General features: G+C 40.6%; 1 protein-coding gene across 1 annotated transcript in view; it reads left to right on the forward strand.

The window, feature by feature from the left end:
* Nucleotides 1-19,081, forward strand: part of PCCA (propionyl-CoA carboxylase subunit alpha) — a 336,154-nt gene that overhangs the window by 251,508 nt on the left and 65,565 nt on the right. Inside the window, exon 21 of the mRNA XM_060233665.1 lies at nucleotides 7,363-7,416. Coding sequence (XP_060089648.1) covers nucleotides 7,363-7,416 — 54 coding nt within the window. The remainder of the gene's footprint in view (nucleotides 1-7,362; nucleotides 7,417-19,081) is intronic.

Raw genomic sequence — 19,081 nt, forward strand, 5'->3', positions numbered from 1 at the left:
ATACATGTTTTTGTTTCAGTGATCTCCACCCAATTAGGGCGCCTCCTAGAAAGATTGCCATTCCAGTTGTGGACTGTCTTGTTTTAGGATCATTAGCGAAACTAGCATCCGCATAGGCGTACATATCAAGATCACCAGTAGGTGTTAAGAATAAACCCAAGTCTATGGTTTGCTTTAAATATCTTAATATGTGTTTGGCAGCTAGCCAATGCATTTGCCTAGGATCTTTGACAGCTCTAGCCAACACATTAGTGGCCATGGCTATATCCGGTCTGGACCAATTTGCTAAATATGACAGACTTCCAATTAGGGATTGATATATTCCCTGGTCAAACAGTGGACTCTGTTCACATTCAGATTCATTACATGGTAGCATGGGATTTTGTACCCCTTTACATTGTTCCATTTTGAACTGTTTTAATAATTGGGATATCTTAGCCCGCTGTGATATCTTGTACCCATCATGTACTTTAGCAATTTCTAATCCCACATATTGCCTGATCTCACCTAGATCTCTTACAGTAAATTTTGCTTTCAGAGCATCTATGGTATCATTCATTATTTTGGCAGTTTTGCATATCAGTGCCAGATCATCAACAAAAATTAAGATGATGGAACGTTGCTCCCCTGTTCCCTTCATGAACACACAGGGATCTGCAACTCCTTGTTTATAACCCATCCTTTTCAGGTTATCCACCAAATGTTGGTTCCATTCGAACCCGGATTGCTTTAATCCATATAGGGATTTCTTAAGCAACCAGCAAGTGTTAGCATTATCACCATCATCTGAGACACCAGGTGGTTTTCTCATGTATATACTGTGCCTCAGTGGTGCGTGTAAGTATGCTGTCTTTACATCAAGATGCCTCACTAAACATTTCTGCTTGGCAGCAATTGTGAGAGCACAATACAGTGATGTAGCTTTTAGTGTGGGCGCAAAAGTTTCGTCATAGTCTTGCCCCCCCTGTAAAAACCCCTGGGCTACTAGTCTGGCTTTGTACTGCGTAGTACCATCTGTGCCAGCCTTCAACTTAAATACCCATTTACACCCTATGAGTCTCTGACCGATAGGTAGAGTCGTTTCTTCATAGACGTGCTGGTTTTGCAGGGATTCTAGTTCAGATTTCATTGCAGCTTGCCATCCAGCCTGCTCATCTGTTGATAGGTGCTGCAAGCTTTCATAACTTGACGGCTCAGCAATCACTGCGCATGTCTGTCCTGGACTGTAGCGATCAGGTGGCCTCGTTTCTCGAGTGGACCGCCGAAGAATTGGTTCTTCAGCTTCATCAGACACAGTCTGTTGTGTTGCCATCTCAGGTTGCAGAGAAACACCGGCTCCTGGCGATGTAGGAGTTAACGGTTCTTCCTTGATGTCTCTGTTGCTGGGCGACGGGCTCCTCCTCCCCCTCCTAGGAACGGGTAGCGGCTCTTGTTTCACTCCAGCTGGGATGATTAGAGTTGAGGATGTTCGTTGCCAGCCGACAGTTTTTTCAAGAAAGCTAGCCGATGCGCTAGTCGTTATTTTCTTCTCCCCATCACGGCAAAACCTGAAAGCTCGATGGTTGTTAGTATAGCCAACAAATAGCAATCTTACAGCCTTATTTTTTCCTTTCCGCCTGAGCTCCTTAGGGATATGGACGTACGCTGGAATCCCAAATATCCTGACATGCTCTAAGGAAGGTTTCTTGCCGTACCACGCCTCTGCAGGACTCATACCTGTAGCTGACGACCAAGACAAGTTTAATACATGCGACGCACACATCATGCCTTCACCCCAGTAACTCATTGGTAGATTACTGTCTTGTAACATGCACATACACATATTGGTGAGGGTCTGATTTCTGCGTTCACAAAAAGCATTATGCTGAGGTCGGTAGGGAGCAGTGCATTTCCTCTCAATGCCGTGCCTCCTGCACAGAGCAATCATCCGTTCATTACAGAATTCAGTACCATTGTCACTCAGAATAGTCTTAGGGTATTTCCCTGTCTTGCGGTGCACAAACCGAAGCCAATTATGAAATGCTTGGAATGTTTCTGACTTAGACCTAAGTAGGTAGCAGAATCCATACCTTGAAAAGTGGTCTTCGATACATAATGCAAATCTTGCTCCGCCCAGACTCTTTGTTGGGAAGGGACCTATCAGGTCAAGGAACACCAGGTCGAGTATTTCATTGGACTGAAATTTGCTTGGAGATATGGTTGCTGTCGCTTTGGATTTAACAGCCTTGCACACCTCACAGTCAATATAACACCCACATGGCTTGGTCTTAATTCCAGCTGCTTGAAGCGTCTTCTTTACTGCCTGGAAATTAAGGTGTCCTAGCCTGCGGTGCCAAAGATGAATGCAGTTATCATGCAGGGGTTCATTAGTACTCACATGTTGTACTGTTTGCTCCTTCTCCAGGAAATAGAGGTCGTCTTTCCTCTTAGCTTTTGCAGTAATTCCACCTGTACATATATTGCAGTCAGTAGCTGTAAAACAAACTTTATAATTGTGTTCAGTCAATGCAGAAACTGATAACAGATTATAATTTAAACTTGGAACATTGAGCATTAGGAATTTCCTCCCCAGGCTCGGGATGTTGACAAGTCCATTCCCAGCTACATTGGCAGTCAGCCCATTGGCAAGTTTCACGCTCTGACCTTGCGTAGGAGTAAAAGTCTCAAAGAGCCTCCTGTCCTTTGCCATGTGCTCCGTAGCACCACTGTCAACCATGAATTGCCTGCTGCTGCTGGAGGAATTATTAATGATTACATTGCACCCACCTCCTTTGGTAACTGCTGGAGAATGTCTCTTCTTGTACAAAGAACACTGGCGTTGCAGGTGTTGTGTGCTTCCACATAAGTAGCACTTACGCACAGCTTTTGTTTTAGCTACTGCTGCCTTGCACTCTGCCCCTTTAAGTACCTCCCGGGCAGGAGTATTCATTGTTGAATGAAAGTGAGCTGCGTCCTTCCGTCTCATAGCCTCATTCAACAGGCGTTGGGTGATACTGGGCACGTTAATATCAGCTTGTGGAATAATGTCAAGATTAGCCACAAATTGGTCATACGTACTGTCCAGGGAACATAGAAGAATATAGGCTTGCTGCAGGGGAGTAAAAATTACCTGCTTGTCCTGCAGCTGGTGTAACATTCGAGTCATGTGCTCCAGATGAGTCATCATGTCTCCACCTGCCTCTAGACGTGTGGAGAAGAGCTTTTTCATTAAGAAAATGTGTGCCCCAACACTTTCTCTTTCATATATAGCCTTCAGTGCATTCCAGCACGACTTGGCTGTATCAGCCCCTTTAATATGAATGAGCTGTGAATCCTCCAAGGTCAAGCCTAGCAATGCAAGCGCCTTCTCGTCATTGCACTTATGCTTTGCAATTACCTCGGCATCATCCACGGCATGTAGTGTAGCTATGTCCGGGGGGTGTGCCACGTACTCCCACAGCCCCTGGAACTTCAGCAGTAAAGTGACCTTCTCTGACCATGTTGCAAAATTATCTCCATTAAGCCTCTGTATCAAGAAGCCAGATATATGCACACTGGACTCCATAGTTGCCTGTAACACAAACAGAGTGCCACGCCCCAAACTGTGCTTACTCACGAGTAGACCTTCTGGCGAGAGCTGCTGCAGACAGTGCTTACTCTCCTGCAGACCACGCTGGGCCCACAACCGATGTCAGTAGTGCGTAGAAGTCCTGCAGTATGAGTGTGCTGATAAGAGCAGCCTCTAGTAAATAGTCTACAAAGACACAACTCAGTAAGCCGGTTGAAACAGTTATATTGGGGTTACAGCAGAAGAGTGGTTAAAGGCAGTCCAAAGCAGTCAATGCACAGTAAGTCAGTCCATCCAGGTCAGAGGTACACAGTCACAAATCCAAATCTTAGTCTACACATACCAGGGTCATTGCCATCATCAGTCTAACGGACAGAGTAACAGTCTCTGTGATCAAATAGCTCTCCACGTCTCCAACACTCCTTCCTCCTCATCCACCCAAGGCAAAGTCTAAGGACTAGGTTGTTGGTTCTTATGGTAGAGCTGGCCTATCATGTTCCACCCTACTTAATTGGCTTCACATGCCTCCATTAGCTTCACATGCTTCTCATTGAGCTAGTATAGTTGGAGTTACATAATGTAGCATCAGCAGTTTCTATCTTAAAGTGCCTGGTGCTAACAAAAAGACACGTGACAGGAAGTCTCAAAGAGTATTAGTGCATCATAACTTTCCTTGAACTGGCTTACTATTATTATTGTAAGGTTTTGCTCAGTTATCACTCGGGTAGACTTCTCATGCAGAAGTAGAAAAGGTTTATTTGATGTGAATCAGCAAAGCAAACACTTATTACAGCCTTGTAGCATGTTAACAAAGCTGAGGTCTTGCTAGAACTGAATAAAAATGAAACCTAAAAGTCTTTTATAGACACCAGATAACTGACACACATTTTCCTGCTCAAACCTCCTGCCAGAAGTCATTCATATTGGGCCCCCAGACTTTGACAGTTTCCCCAGCCAACGCCACACATTCCAAGGTAGACACATCTTGGTTGCTGCTTGTCACCATCTGTTTGGAGATGAGATAAAAGTTCTCCCAGATGCTTTCACTTTTGAGCAGGCTCACTTTCATATATGCTATTCTACCAACGTTAAGTCAGAGACCTTGCACACCTCCACCTTCCGTTTCAGGATGCCCCACAGATGCTCAATAGGATTAAGGTCTGGAGACATGCTTGGCCAGTCCATCACCTTTACCCTCAGCTTCTTTAGCAAGGCAGTGGTTGTTTTGGAGGTGTGTTTGGGGTCGTTATCATGTTGGAATACTGCCCTGAGGCCTAGTCTCCGAAGGGAGGGGATCATGCTCTGCTTCAGTATGTCACAGTACAAGTGGGTGTGTGGCAACCAGGTGAGGAGTATGAAGACAAGTGTGTCTTGCCTACAGTGAAGCATGGTGGTGGGAATGTCATGATCTGGGGCTGCATGAGTGTTGCCGGCACTGGGAAGCTACAGTTCATTGAGGGAACCATGAATCCCAACATGAACTGTGACATACTGAAGCAGAGCATAATCCCCTCCCTTCGGAATGGGGATAACGACATGATAACAACCTCAAACACACCTCCAAAATGACCACTGCCTTGCTAAAGAAGCTGAGGGTAAAGGTGATGGACTGGCCAAGCATGTCTCCAGACCTAAATCCTATTGAGCATCTGTGGGGCATCCTGAAACGGAAGGTGGAGGTGTGCAAGGTCTCTAACGTCCACCAGCTACGTGACATCATTGAGGAGTGGAAGAGGACTCCAGTGGCAACCTGTGAAGCTCTGGTGAACTCTATGCCCAAGAGGGTTAAGGCAGTGCTGGAAAATAATGGTGGCCACACAAAATATTGACACTTTGGGCCCCATTTGGACATTTTCACTTAGGGATGTACTCACTTTTGTTGCCAGCAGTTCAGACATTAATGGCTGTGTGTTGCGTAATTTTGAGGGGACAGCACATTTACACTGTTATACAAGCTGAAGACTCACTACTTTACATTGTAGCCAAGTGTCATTTCTTCAGTGTTGTCACATGAAAAGATATACTTAAATATTTACAAGATGTGAGGGGGTGTACTCACTTCTGTGACATACTGTATATGTTGACCAGCAAGTATGTAATAATTAATACAGCAAGCAAAATGACTAAAAGAGAAGAGTTGGAGTGGGGAGAGCTGATTATAATGTACAGAAAGAGAGAGCTTCGTTATATCTCATCTCATTCAGATATTTTGTATCTATCACAACCATGTTTGAAGTTGAGACCAATCATGTGGGATAACCTGTTCATGAGATAAGTATTCTAGCAATGCAAACAATTTTTCATTGGAATTGGAGACTCTATGGAAGTTTAAGGATCTATTAATTTGATCTGTGATGTTCTCCATGATGTATTGGTCCCAGAGTTTACAGAACCAGCTGTCTAGAGTAGGAGCTGATGTATTCCTCCAGAGAGAGGCTATTGCTGTCCTGGCTGCTACAGCCATTGGTTCTATTAGATATTAAGTTCTGTATTTTGTCACATTGCCACCAGCAGTGGGGGAAAGTACCAATCTGCTTGCAAGATTTCCAGCAGAGTAAGGTGTTTATGATGAAACTATGTGTGAAGCTTTGAGAAGTGTGAAGTACCATCTGGTCATGATTTTAAAAGTTGGTAGCCTCGTGGTAATAGTTGATGACAGCAACATTTTTGACTTCCAAAGATCTGTCCACACTTTATAAGTGAGCTACATCTCAGAATCCCTTTGCTATGCTTGCTGGTAGAGGAGCGGGTGTTTTTGTGACATGTTCAGGAGAATTTTGGGTAAGGTTAGCTATTATGTTTTGATTTTGTGTACCATAAGTGCATATAAGACATTCAAGATCTTTTTGTGGGTTTGCTAGGATTCTGGATAGTTTAAGATAACTTAACATGTGATTTAATTGCAAATATAGAAATCAAGGAATTGAGTGATCTAGTTTAGTCTCTATAATTGCTTTCTCTAGGATGTCATGTTTGGATGGTATGTCAGTTATTCATGTTATTACAAGTGGTACTTGTATTGGGAAAAAAGCTTTTAAAGAATGAAGATTCATTTTTTTTAATAATCATAATTATTACAAATTTATTTCGTTAAAGTAATGATTAAGAGTTATATAAGATAATAATGAAGTCTGTATCATAGTAATTTTAACTCAGTTGTAGATGTTTCACTGATGTGTTGTCATTAAAATTAATTTCAAAATATTTGTGTTATGTGACATCTCCATTTTCTGAATACATTTTTGTTTTGGCCTGGGGGAAACCATGTTTGATTCAGCAAAGCAGAATAGCGCAAGAGTGGGGGAAAAGACTTAAAGTATCCCGTGAATTATTTGAGGCAAGACAATAAGCTAGTATAGAATAGGCCCTAAGTCTTTGGCCATTGCTTAAGAAAGCAGGAGAAGAGCAACAGATGATAAACATAGTTTCTTGTGTGACAGAAGGGCCTGGCTTCTTGATTTTGAGCTGTGCGTTGTTGTCACAAAACACTACTGAGACTTTCTTTAGCACTTCCCATGGGGAAAGGATACTGTTTTCAAAAGCAGATCTGTTGTAGAGTCCAGGTTCAGTGGGGAGTAACAGGGCCAAGTAGGTTGCAGCAGTCAGTGACTGATTATGCATTTTTGCCTCATTTTGGTCAATGATTGGACCATTATGTTTTAACCACACCTGTTGTAATGAATCATGTTTTGATTAAAGTTAGACTTGATTATTGTAATTCACCTCCCTCTCTTTGTCACAACATGAAATGTATGAATTCTCAGGGGAAAAATTGTTTCTACTAATTTAACAACAGCTATACCTGTTTCTTTCAGTGCCTTTCACGAGATGCCAGTGGAAACTTTAGCATTCAGTTCCTTGGTACAGTGGTAAGTACTAAAAGCTACTGAACTTTCTTTGTTAAAAAACATGCTAAGGACATAATTAATTTACTTGTGTTAATTTTTTTTGTTACCCTCCCAAGTCAGTATTATTCATATATGTGTGGCCAACCCTTCTTTGGGCTCCTCCCCCCCTGGCTGCAGCTTAATGATTTCCCTGAAATACTTCTTGGGGGAGGGGGAGAAAGAGGACCTTAAGGAATAGTGTGAATGGCGAATTGGAGATCTATAATGAGAGTGGGAATTTGACAAAAATTCTTCTTTAAGATTGAATCGTGTGTGTGCAAGCAGATATAAAATTGCATTGCACCTTAATATAGGGGACAGGGGCCTAATCTTCCCCAGTGGAATAATTAGCAAGTTTTGGCTCCTCTAAACTGTATGTGAGATTGTACCCCATTTCCTTTATCCTGCTGGATTTAGTGGGGAGCCACTGAGAGCAGATCAAGATGCACCATATATGCAGCCCAGCTCAAGTTTTCTTTGCCAATATGTACATACATACACCACCTGTTCTAAAGGCAATCAATTTTCTAATTATTCAATGAAACTCTATTGATCATCTTTGTAATTCTTTTATTTTGAAGTAGGATAGTTTGTCTACATGGTAGTAAAATGCATGTTGAAATATCTGAGTATTGACAATGATCTTGTTGAAGCAGAAAAATGCAGAGAATCGAAGTGAGGGGGCTGTTGGTTATGATATTACATGAGTGGGCTAGTAGCCATATTGCAGTGAATGCATGTACATCCTACATATACATGTGAATGTCTTCCTAAGAAAGAGCAACATGTGCAGATGACAATGGGGACCAGAAACTGTTTAAACATAAGGTTTAAATCACACATTCAGCTGTACATGAATTGAATTTAACATGAGAATTACTCAATGCACGTTTGAGGAAAATCAAGCACACACTGTATACAGATAATCAATCATTCGGTGTATGCCTGAGCTACTGCCATTTTTTAGGGACTGTAAGACGGAACTGTTCCATCGGGCTTTTGGTTGAGGCCGCGGGCATCCTATTCCACCAACTATTCTATCAGTCGGCCTCCCTTGTTGTGACATCATGCTTTATAGCCTTGTTGAGGTGCTAAATCTGATTTTAACACCATCACTTCTTTTTGGGCCAAAAACTGTACTCTGTGAAATGTGCCCTTTCCGCCGGTGATGCACCTTATTTAGTTTTATCGTTCTGCTGTTTACTTTTATTGTATTGTTTTAAATTTGACTTGTTGGTTTTGTTGTCTAATCTATTCTGTGATCCGCCCTGAGCCCGTTATGGGAAAGGGCGGAGTATAAATTCATTAAAAATATATATAAAAATGAATATGCTTGAATGCTACTTATAGATGGAAAACCACTGGTTTCATCACATACTGTGAAGTTTTGTGTGGCAGTCTGTAAACTTTGCCATGATACTGATGTCTTAAGTATACAGATTACAGAATTTTAATTTCATAGAATCATAGAGTTGGAAGGGATCCAAGGTCTTCTAGTCCAGCCCCCGAGTTTTATCCATCATTTTATTTAACTTGCACTTTCCTTTTAATTATAAGCTAATTTATTTGTGAGAATTAATTTTAATCTTTCTCGTACGCATTGTGGTGGTTGGGAATTTTGCTGAAGCTTGTGCTGGTCTATGACTGCAGTGATAAAGACTTTGGCTTTGTAGACAGATAGGAAACAGCAAAAGGGGGGGAAACCAACCTGAGAAGCAAGTCAAGCAAGATTGAAAATGTAGATTAAAAACTACAAGGTAGTAGGTGTCACATTACATCTACATAGTATACAGCAACACACATATAAGTTGCGCGTACAGTAACTAAGACCAAAACATTGGTTACACAAAATAATCACTAGACCAAATGCATTTTGGTCCAGAGGACCTTCTTCAGTGATCTGAATAATAACACTAGAAATGTAAGTATAGGATATCTGTTCCAAACCAAGCAGGTTGTGTGTCAATCAGCTAAGTAGAGTAACTCTAAATGATAAAGTACTGATGTCAATCAGGATTGTACAAATAGAGAAGCCCCGACCCTTCAAAGATGATAGCTCTATACAACCATACTGCCCTTGGCCATTGCTCTATTCAAAGCATGTGTCCATGTGTCAAACAAAAGTGTCATATGTGCAGATAGTACAAACGTTCATTGTAACTTGCATGTAGGACATCTGGGGTGATCTGTACAAACTTTTAATTTGTGGTATTTAGAAGATATTAGCAGCAGTATAGATAATGCTACTTGATTGCCTTCTGAGCCATTTGAGGATGTGGCGTAAAACACACTTTGACCCATCAGCCGTTCTCTTGCAATGTGTCTTGGGTAATTGGTAGTACACTGTGGACTGTCTTTTGAGCTTGGCCGGTCAACAGTAGTTATTTGAGTTATGTCCAGAAACAAGTCAATGAAGATACAGCAAGTCCCTTTTTAACACAATGGCCAACATATTGCAGACCAACTAAAGATTCTTCAAAGGCAGTCTTCCTTTTCCGTTATACACAATAAGTTCCATTGATTTGAGGTCTTGTGCCAAACAATACAATAGCTAAAATCAGAAACATTTATGAATAATAAATAAAAACATGTCACTAGTAAAATAGTATTAAAAGACATAAAACCCTCCAAGTTGTGGCATTAATGCACAGCAAAGGAGCGTCCCTTGGATATCATAAAAGCCAGAATGTTGGCCACAGCTTGTGTCACCTCAGGATTAACATCAGCTAGCAGAAAAGGAACTACCTGGGGCTCAGTACCAAGGTTATATTTGCTCAAAATGGCAAGATCCCAAGTTCTTGTAATGAGGACCATTGATTGCAGAATAACAAAACATGATCAATGGTTTCGATCATACTGGAGGCACAGGGCAGAGGCAGTCATAGAATAGACTATTTACAAACAGGAGGGTTTTTGTAGAAAAAAGCCCAGCAGGAGCTCATTTACATATTAGGCCACACACCCCGATACCAAGCTAGCTGGAACTACATTCTTGCTCAAAAAAAGCCCTGTTTACAAATCAGTTCAGCTGTGGGCAAAGCATTCAGCCTGTCGAGCATAAAGGTGCAGTGTTGCTGGGAATGGTAAAGGGTTTTAAATATGGAGGGAGAGTTTCAAAGGCAACCTCATGTATAGCATATTACAGTAGACTAGCAGTAATCTTAATGATAAGCATGTCCCTGATTTAATCTGTGATACGTTGCCATTTTTGGAGTTTCAGGGTGCAAAACAGCGAGCATGGGAAGGATTAACGACTCCCTACTTTGCTCGGAATTACCCATCACAAAATTGCTTTTTTAAAGGTGAAGTGGCTGTTTACACGTACTAGTATGTAAAACATACTTTTATCTTTTCTGTTGACGAGTGGGTTTTGAAAACATACTGTATGACTCCAGCATTTTCAAGTGCTTTAGTATTTAAGAGTATGACAGATTATCTCTCATCACTGAAAGATTCTGCAACATAAAAGGGAATAGTGCAAGATGTCACTTTACACAGTATATTCACAACTGGAGTTTTGGTATTTCCTTAGTACTTGTAGGAGGACATTGATTTATATGGCTCCAACTTAACCATGAATCTTAATGGAACAAAATCCTGAATGGAGAAGATAAACCTAATTTAAATATTGCAAAGTACATTTTAAATTAAGTTTTATTGATAATAAATATACTTCATTTCTCATTATTTTTTACGCTTCAGTGAGAATATCAGTAAAACAAACATGTTTTTATAAACCTTTAGCAATAAGAATGCTATTAATATGACCCTTGGCACCCCACCACAATTAGATTTCAAAGCGAGCATTTAAGATGTAACAGCGATTAATGACAACCATCGAAAACAATTTTGAACTCCATCAGTTTAACTCAGGAGGGTAAACTTAATATGATAATTTATCTAGTTGAATTGTATCAGCTTAGCAGGAAAGTATGCAAATGTGTGACCCTTACCTAGCATCTAAATGGCTGCTGTGCTGATAAATTTATCAGTTCCATTAATGAACTTTGGGGAACTTTGGAATTTTCAGCATTTGTTCCCTTGGAGGCTGAAAACCAAACCTGATCTCATACTGGGACCATTCTGGTCTGCATATTTCCATAATTTGCTGTTGCTACTAATATGACAGCAAGACGCAAATAACTGTTTCTAATAATATCAGATGGAGTTGTGGAGGACAGCATTTTAATGTAGTAAAAGACCTCCCTGTGGGGTTGTTATTGCTACTATAGAACAGCAGTTACACAGTTGCAACAATAGTCTCTTAATTGATTCGTTTAATTAGCAAGAGATGAAGCTTGTGCTGCATCTTGTCATTTGAGATCATTGGGGATGATACACAAAGACTCTGTTTTTGCCACATGTTTCCATACAGTTGTTAAGTATAGTGAATGGAAAGTTCCTAACCTTTTTGGAGAAGGTGTTCTTCAGTGTATACAAAATTTTTGAAGTTCCCCCTGGATAAATTATAGTCGTTATGCTTCTTGGAAATAATTATAAACCATTCATAAATACCGGATCTGTTTGGAGTTTCTATCTTAAATATGCAAATCTTAAGATTTACAGGATTTATGGATTATTTAGAAGCATCAGTGCATTTAACAGTTCTCTTGATCTGGTCTTGGACAAATAAGGTCAGATTAATAAAACTGGCCATCTGCCTTGTAGCTCTGTTCTAGTTGCACAGCTTTCCCCCTTCCCTTCCCCCCTCCCTTTCCTAGATATGAAATGAGTTTGAACACATCGTCCAGTAGGCAGCATGTGTCTGGACTGAGATTGCATTTGCGGTTGAGTTTCCTTAGGGGATGCTTATGAATATAGTAATGCATAATATTTGACCCTAGAACAGGAAACACATTTTAGTATGTAGCAATTATAAGTAGTTTTAATATGATTAGCTCTTGTTAATATCCGAGAATGAAATAATAATTTTTTAAAGGGGTAGACCAATGTTGCTGTGTGCTCACTTATCCTGGAAAATTTTCCTGTTGGTAATTCTTTCCCTAAGAATTGCTGCAGCTTTAGAAATTCCATCTTTTTCAGAAGACTGTATTTTAAAATCTCTTCGATTAACCTGAAATATAACGACTGGCAGCGTGAAAACACAAGTGGAGAGGTGTCTGGATTTATTTATTTACATTTAAAAACATTTCTACCATATATAGTCCTTAAGGCAGTTTACAAAATCTGTCAAAATAGTACACTAAATTTGCAAACACCTCATCCACCTTCCCAGTAAGTTTTAGGCTGCTGTCCTAAACATGCTAACTAGGAAGCAAGTCAATGGAATTTATTTCTGAGAAAACACATTTGGGATTACACGTTAATGATACAATCCCAAACAGAGTTATCCTAGTCTAAGGCCATTGATTTCAGTGCAGTCCTAAAAACACTTTCCAGGGAGTAAATCCCATTGAGCAGGCTTTGGTAGAATTCTGAGTAGGATTGCAATTTAAATTTCTCAAATCTGAATTGCTGTGATGTTGCCATATTATTTTTTAATTTTCTATTCCCCCCTCAATTTACATTTGTGAAATATGATGTTCTAAGAGCATGATGGAAAATTCGATGAGGCAAATTCTCAATAACATATAAAGAAATTGACTGGACTATGATGATAAAGCTGAAACCACGAGTTGTATCCTCCCTTAGGCTGGAGGAAATTGCTCCAGTGTAGAGCCTTCCTCCAACTTAAGAGGCTGTTCTGTTTGAAGGAGAACCACTTAAATTGGAGGAAAGCTTTACACTTTGCATAGTGGTGATTGAACATCAGGCCATTTTTGCTGTGTATTGATAATCTGTTAAGGTTATTTTATTTTGTACTGCTTGACTAGTGCAAGGTTTTATGGGCTCGGGAGACAGCAAGGCTAGACTGGTAGATCTAGTAACTAGTAGCTTTGGAAAAACAGTTTGATGTGATAATTGATATAGGAAGCCACTTTTTTAAAAAAAGGTATTTTATTTGATGAGGTTACCAGTTTGAATATTTTGCTGTTCTAGAAGCTTTGGATAAAAGCAAAGCCTTGCCGCATCAACCCAGATACTTTTTAAGGGTGCCAGTTGCAGAGGAGAGGAAGAAAGAGCTGATCAGTGGCTGGCATTGTAACTCTTCACATGTGTATTATGGCAGACATTCATCAGCCCGGTGAAGAGATTTAGCCCTAAACTGTTCTTAATGAAATGCGCCAGGAAGATTGGCATGGCTAGGACAGCCACATTCTTTCTCTGTGCTACACAACTCATTCTTCATCACACCTTAAAAAATTGTAGTCCATTTCTCTTATTGAAGAAGCAGGTATGCAGTAAGGTTCCCACTGGATTTGCCTGCAACTGCGTTGGACGGACCACTCCTTCACAACCATAAACAGCATAGTTTTCTTGAAGCATTCTAGTTACATCATTGTCCATATATATCCATCTCATTCAAGATGATACTCCTAGGGGTCTCCTCTGTAATGTTGATATCCAGGGCATTTTTTTTTGTAGAAAAAGCCCAGCAGGAATATTTGCATATTAGGCCACACCCCCAGACACCAAGCCAGCCGGAACTGCATTCCTGTTTTTAAAAAAGCCCTGGTGATACCTTTCTCAACACCCACACTAGTCTAGTGGCTAAAGTAGTGATAGAAGTAGGAGGTGGGGGAATCAATTAAACAGCTGAATTCAACCAAATAACAAAATGCAGACTGCTTACCAGGAGAAAGAATAATTCAAGCAGGGCAAACTATCTGCCAGGCCAACAACTGATCAGGATTAAATGTTAAAAATCCTCCTTAGCTTCTTCTCTCCAAGGGTAATCAATTAAAGCGCAGGTTGCTCTGCTACATGGGTGGGCTGTACTACATGGTTGTTGAGACTGGACTGGAAGAAACCAGGGCTTTTGTTTTGTTTTTGTTTTTTTTTTAAGCAGGAACGTACAGGAACATAGTTCCGGCTGACTTGGCATCAGGGGGTGTGGCCTAATACGCAAATGAATTTTTGTTGGGCTTTTTTTTTAAGAAAAGAAAAAGCCCTATGTGAAACAATGATGATGTTGCAGTGAATGGCCTGATATGCAAATGAGTTCTTGCTGGGCTTTTTCTACAAAAAAAATGCCCTGGGTATCAACATTACAGAGGAGACCCCTAGGAGTATCATCTTGAATGAGATGGATATATATGGACAATGATGTAACTAGAATGCTTCAAGAAAACTATGCCAGAAAACTGGCTACAAACAGTATTATGAGTTGCATTTTTGTGGGGAAAACCAGTTTGAGGGAAAACCTACAAGTCACATTGGAGATCTGTAATGGGATCCATAAAAAGCAGAAATACAATCATTTTAATGCTAGCTGCAGCACTGGAAGAGGTGAGGGTTAACTCCCCACAGATACACACAGCTTTCTCACACAGTCCTCTGGATTCTACCATAATGAGCAATGGTAGGAAAAAATAGGATATATGTCTTCTTTACTTGCAAAGGTTAATTGTAGCTGAAAGGGGCCAACTGATCAACAACCCCTCCACACATAGATTTTAAGGTATTTTTTTTTAAACATATTGGGAGATCTAATCACAGGTTTCCAACATAGCATGTATTTTGCCCCTCGATGAAATTGTACATTGTAGGATAATATTATAGTATATTCTAGAAGACCAACTATCCATATGCTTACTGTTGCAGCCATGTGGCTAGATCCTAGAGAGAGATCCTAGATAGAAATCTAACTAGCTATCTTGTTAGAGCTGCCTTGTGGGACAATTTGAAGCAGCAGCGACATGAAAAAATGTTGTTTGTCTTTCTGTCACAAGAAGAACAGGCAATCCTTCAGCAAAGGCTGACCTAAATAATCCATCCACTGGCTGAGATTGGCTGAGATGGTCCTTGCTGTTTCGTATATATTGAACATTATGCCTTACAATTCAGTGTTTTTCTAAGGAAGTAAAAAGCAAAGCTCTTGTGGTAGGTCCTGATTAGCTTAGGAAGTATCATACATGTGTGGCCCATGTCTCAAACATTGGTCCAAAACAGATCAAACATTAGCATAACAAATTGTAATGTGAGTATTGGATTCATACGGGGCTCTTCCTGTGTCTCTTGCTCCTTGTTTGATTTGCAAGAAGAGGTAATGAGGATATTTTTTAAAAATCAGTCACGACAGTGGTGAAAACAAAATAATGCTTTGATTATCCCTGTTCTTGACTACATGAGAAAATTCTGAAGGACCAGATTTTTTTTTAAAAAAGGACTCTTTAAACTCATCTAACAAGAATTCTTATATAATAACTTGTGCCAAAAATTTTCTGATGAATATGAAAAGGAAAAAAACCCCACAACAACAACTCTGAAATGGGATTTCTGAATGTTTATGCTGTTTTACAGGATGCTGGGTTCATCTGTAGATCTGTAGATAAAGTATGCATAGCCATATTCTCATATATTGTTGGAGGCCATCTTGAATAGTGTAGAGAAGCAGAGAGCACAGGAGAAGATGGCAGATGCAATTTTACTTTGACTGCTATGTCAAGGTTATCTTAAATTTTTAAAATCGCAAGTTTTGGCCCTTGAGAAGAGGTGTGTGTGTGTGTGTGGGAGGGGGAATTGTTCATGCTCTTCAGAATGAAGGCCTGTGGCAAGCTCCTACTTCTTAACCTGTCAAAATCCAGCCGTAAGGGGGTGATGGAAGCTGTAGAGAAGGTTAAGCACAGATTAGTGTCCGAGATGAGTAGATTGCTGGGGTATGCATGTGTGTTCTGTCAGCTTTTCCCCAAAGAAATAAACAACTGTAGTGCCAAGGCATTGATTCAGTGGGATCCATATTCAAAATGTCAAGCGAGTTTTCCCCAAATACCAATTTGGAATTGTGTCCTCCTTGACCCTTAAAGGAAAAAATTGTTTTCCCTAAAGTGAATATATGGATATCAGTTTTCTTCTAATTAGATGATAAAAAGCATTACAAAAATGAAATTAAAAGATGCCCGGCAAACTCTTGGAATTGTGCACAACCTACTAGGCATGTCCTACAGCCAACCAGATGTGTGATAAATTCCTTGTTTTGCTGGCTACTGCTAATTGTTTGACAACCACATATATGACCTGAGGACTGTTTATTTGACAGGCATGTAATAATATACTTACTAGTAGGAACAATAATTTTAAATCTCTTTCAGAAAATAAGCAAAAGCACAAGGTTATGCCACGAGCTGACAGTCATTGTGTGGCACCATGCACTGATCAACTAATGACGGGGCAGCAGTGCTGGTGACAACTACAATAATTCCACTGCTATTCCAGCACAGGACAATGAAACTACACTGTAGTGAAAAGAGTCTTCTTGAGATCTTAAGGAAGCTTAATGATGGTGGTCTCCAGGGAACAGCTGAGAGACGAACAGTTTTCCAGATAGTGGAGTTACAGGAACGACCAACCCAATCAGAAATGGTCAGTGTTAGTAACAACCTGAAATGCTTCCGTCACCTTTCCTAGACAGATGAGTTAGCTACAGCTTCCTAGGCAAAGTGACCCAGCATTTCATTAGTCATTAGATTTTCAGCCTAATCATATGAGTAGTTTTTTTCCTAAGATGAGGCTTCAATTGATGACCAATCATGGCACACACACACACACCCCAGTGCATAAAAGTGCAATGGAAGGGGCACTTGTGCAGAAAGGAAAGGGACTGGGAACCTTTTCATGACATTATATGTGCCCGTGGGTGTTTTGGGGACCTATGAAAGCCAGTGCACTCTAGCACTAACTTATGGCAAGATATGTTTGCCTGAAACTGGGCATTTGCCTGTTAGGTCAGAATGCCACAGTAGCTTCAGCGATCGACGCCACTGCTTCTTCTCCCATGGATAATAGGATTGGGAGGAAGGAGCTTATCTTGAGATACATTCACCAGTCCATTATGCATATTGTAGTTCACTATAGCAGGTGCTCAGTAATGAAAACAACAACAACATGTGTTTCATAAGTCTTCTAGAAAATGCAGTGGACAATTAACGGACCACTTAATGATGTGACATTTCCACAAGGATATTGCCAGATGACAGGATGTCAGTGACAAGATTCCTACGCATAGAAGTAAATATTTAAATTAAGCCCTCATTTGGAGTAAATACATTTTTTCCTTAAAGAATGCCAATAACCAAAAAACATTGGTTTTTACAAGATCAAGTTTAACACTCTTGGTTTTGCAAGTTTATTACAGATCAGGTTTACTTCAAACTGCTTTCAACACATAAATGTGCAAGCATTATTTTCTTCCCTGTTGCAGTTATGTATTAAATGAGGCTCTGAGGATTAGAGAACTTGATGCATCTGAAATCAGCAAACGTTGTGAAGGCTGGGCATTGCATCCCATCTACCATGGCACACGGCTGGCACCACATTCATAACCAACAGAACCACCAAGTTGTAACGAGTTAGCTTCTGTATTCATGATATGTCAGTGATAGTTGTCTTGAGAAGGGAAGGATCACAGCCTGGGGCCCAAGAAAGGATGGGGAGGGACGGTGGCTCAGTGGTAGAGCATCTGCTTGGGAAGCAGAAGGTCCCAGGTTCCATCGCTGGCATCTCCAAAAAAGGGTCCAGGCAAATAGGTGTGAAAAACCTCAGCTTGAGACCCTGGAGAGCCGCTGCCAGTCTGAGTAGACAATACTGACTTTGATGGACCGAGGGTCTGATTCAGTATAAGGCAGCTTCATATGTTCATATTAGTATATCCCTCATCTGTTCTGATAACCATGGCTTTTCCTGCTTTCTCATTTAGGGGAGGGACGGTGGCTCAGTGGTAGAACATCTGCTTGGGAAGCAGAAGGTCCCAGGTTCAATCCCTGGCATCTCCAAAAAAGGGTCCAGGCAAATAGGTGTGAAAAACCTCAGCTTGAGACCCTGGAGAGCTGCTGCCAGTCTGAGAAGACAATACTGACTTTGATGGACCAAGGGTCTGATTCAGTATAAGGCAGCTTCATATGTTCATGTTCATATGATGTTCTGTTCCTTTCATGTAGACAATATAACTTGGATAAGATTGACATAATAAGTTCTGGGGCAGACCTGCATGGCTTGTGACCCCCCCCCCCACTGGCATGCTGACTACCATGCCTTATGGCCTGCTGGGCAGTTGACAATTCCTCTGCTTTGGAGGCAGACAGAAAAATGGGGGGGTTGGGGCACATTTTTAATATGCTGGACAGCCATTCATGGCTACTGTGCTATATTCAACTTGGAGAGTTGTATCAGTATATTCTGGGAGTCTGTTATATGTGTTCCTCACCTGGGATGCCAATGACATGGTATTGGTATCATACAGTATGGCTCGATGGACTTTACACCAGAAATGGGCAGCAGTTTTGTTTGGTTAACCTCACAGTCTCGTTAGCTGGGCAGACATAATGAATAGGCAGAACAGCCAATATTTTGTCTTGGCATACATTCGGGGAAATAACAGAAAACTACATAGCAGCTTTATAATCAGCAACAGTGCTCTTCTTTAGGCAAAAATCAAAGAGGTAAAAACACTTATTACAGGTTGTGTGGGAGACTTCTTCCAACTCAAGACAAAGTAGCATGAATTGATAAGCAGTGTTAAACACTCCGTTTTACTCAGATATGGATATTGAATCAGTTTGTGACTATGTCTGCTTTTAAATATAGTAGA

This window comes from Heteronotia binoei, chromosome 3 (genome assembly GCF_032191835.1).
Source record: "Heteronotia binoei isolate CCM8104 ecotype False Entrance Well chromosome 3, APGP_CSIRO_Hbin_v1, whole genome shotgun sequence".
In the NCBI taxonomy this organism is placed as follows: domain Eukaryota; kingdom Metazoa; phylum Chordata; class Lepidosauria; order Squamata; family Gekkonidae; genus Heteronotia; species Heteronotia binoei.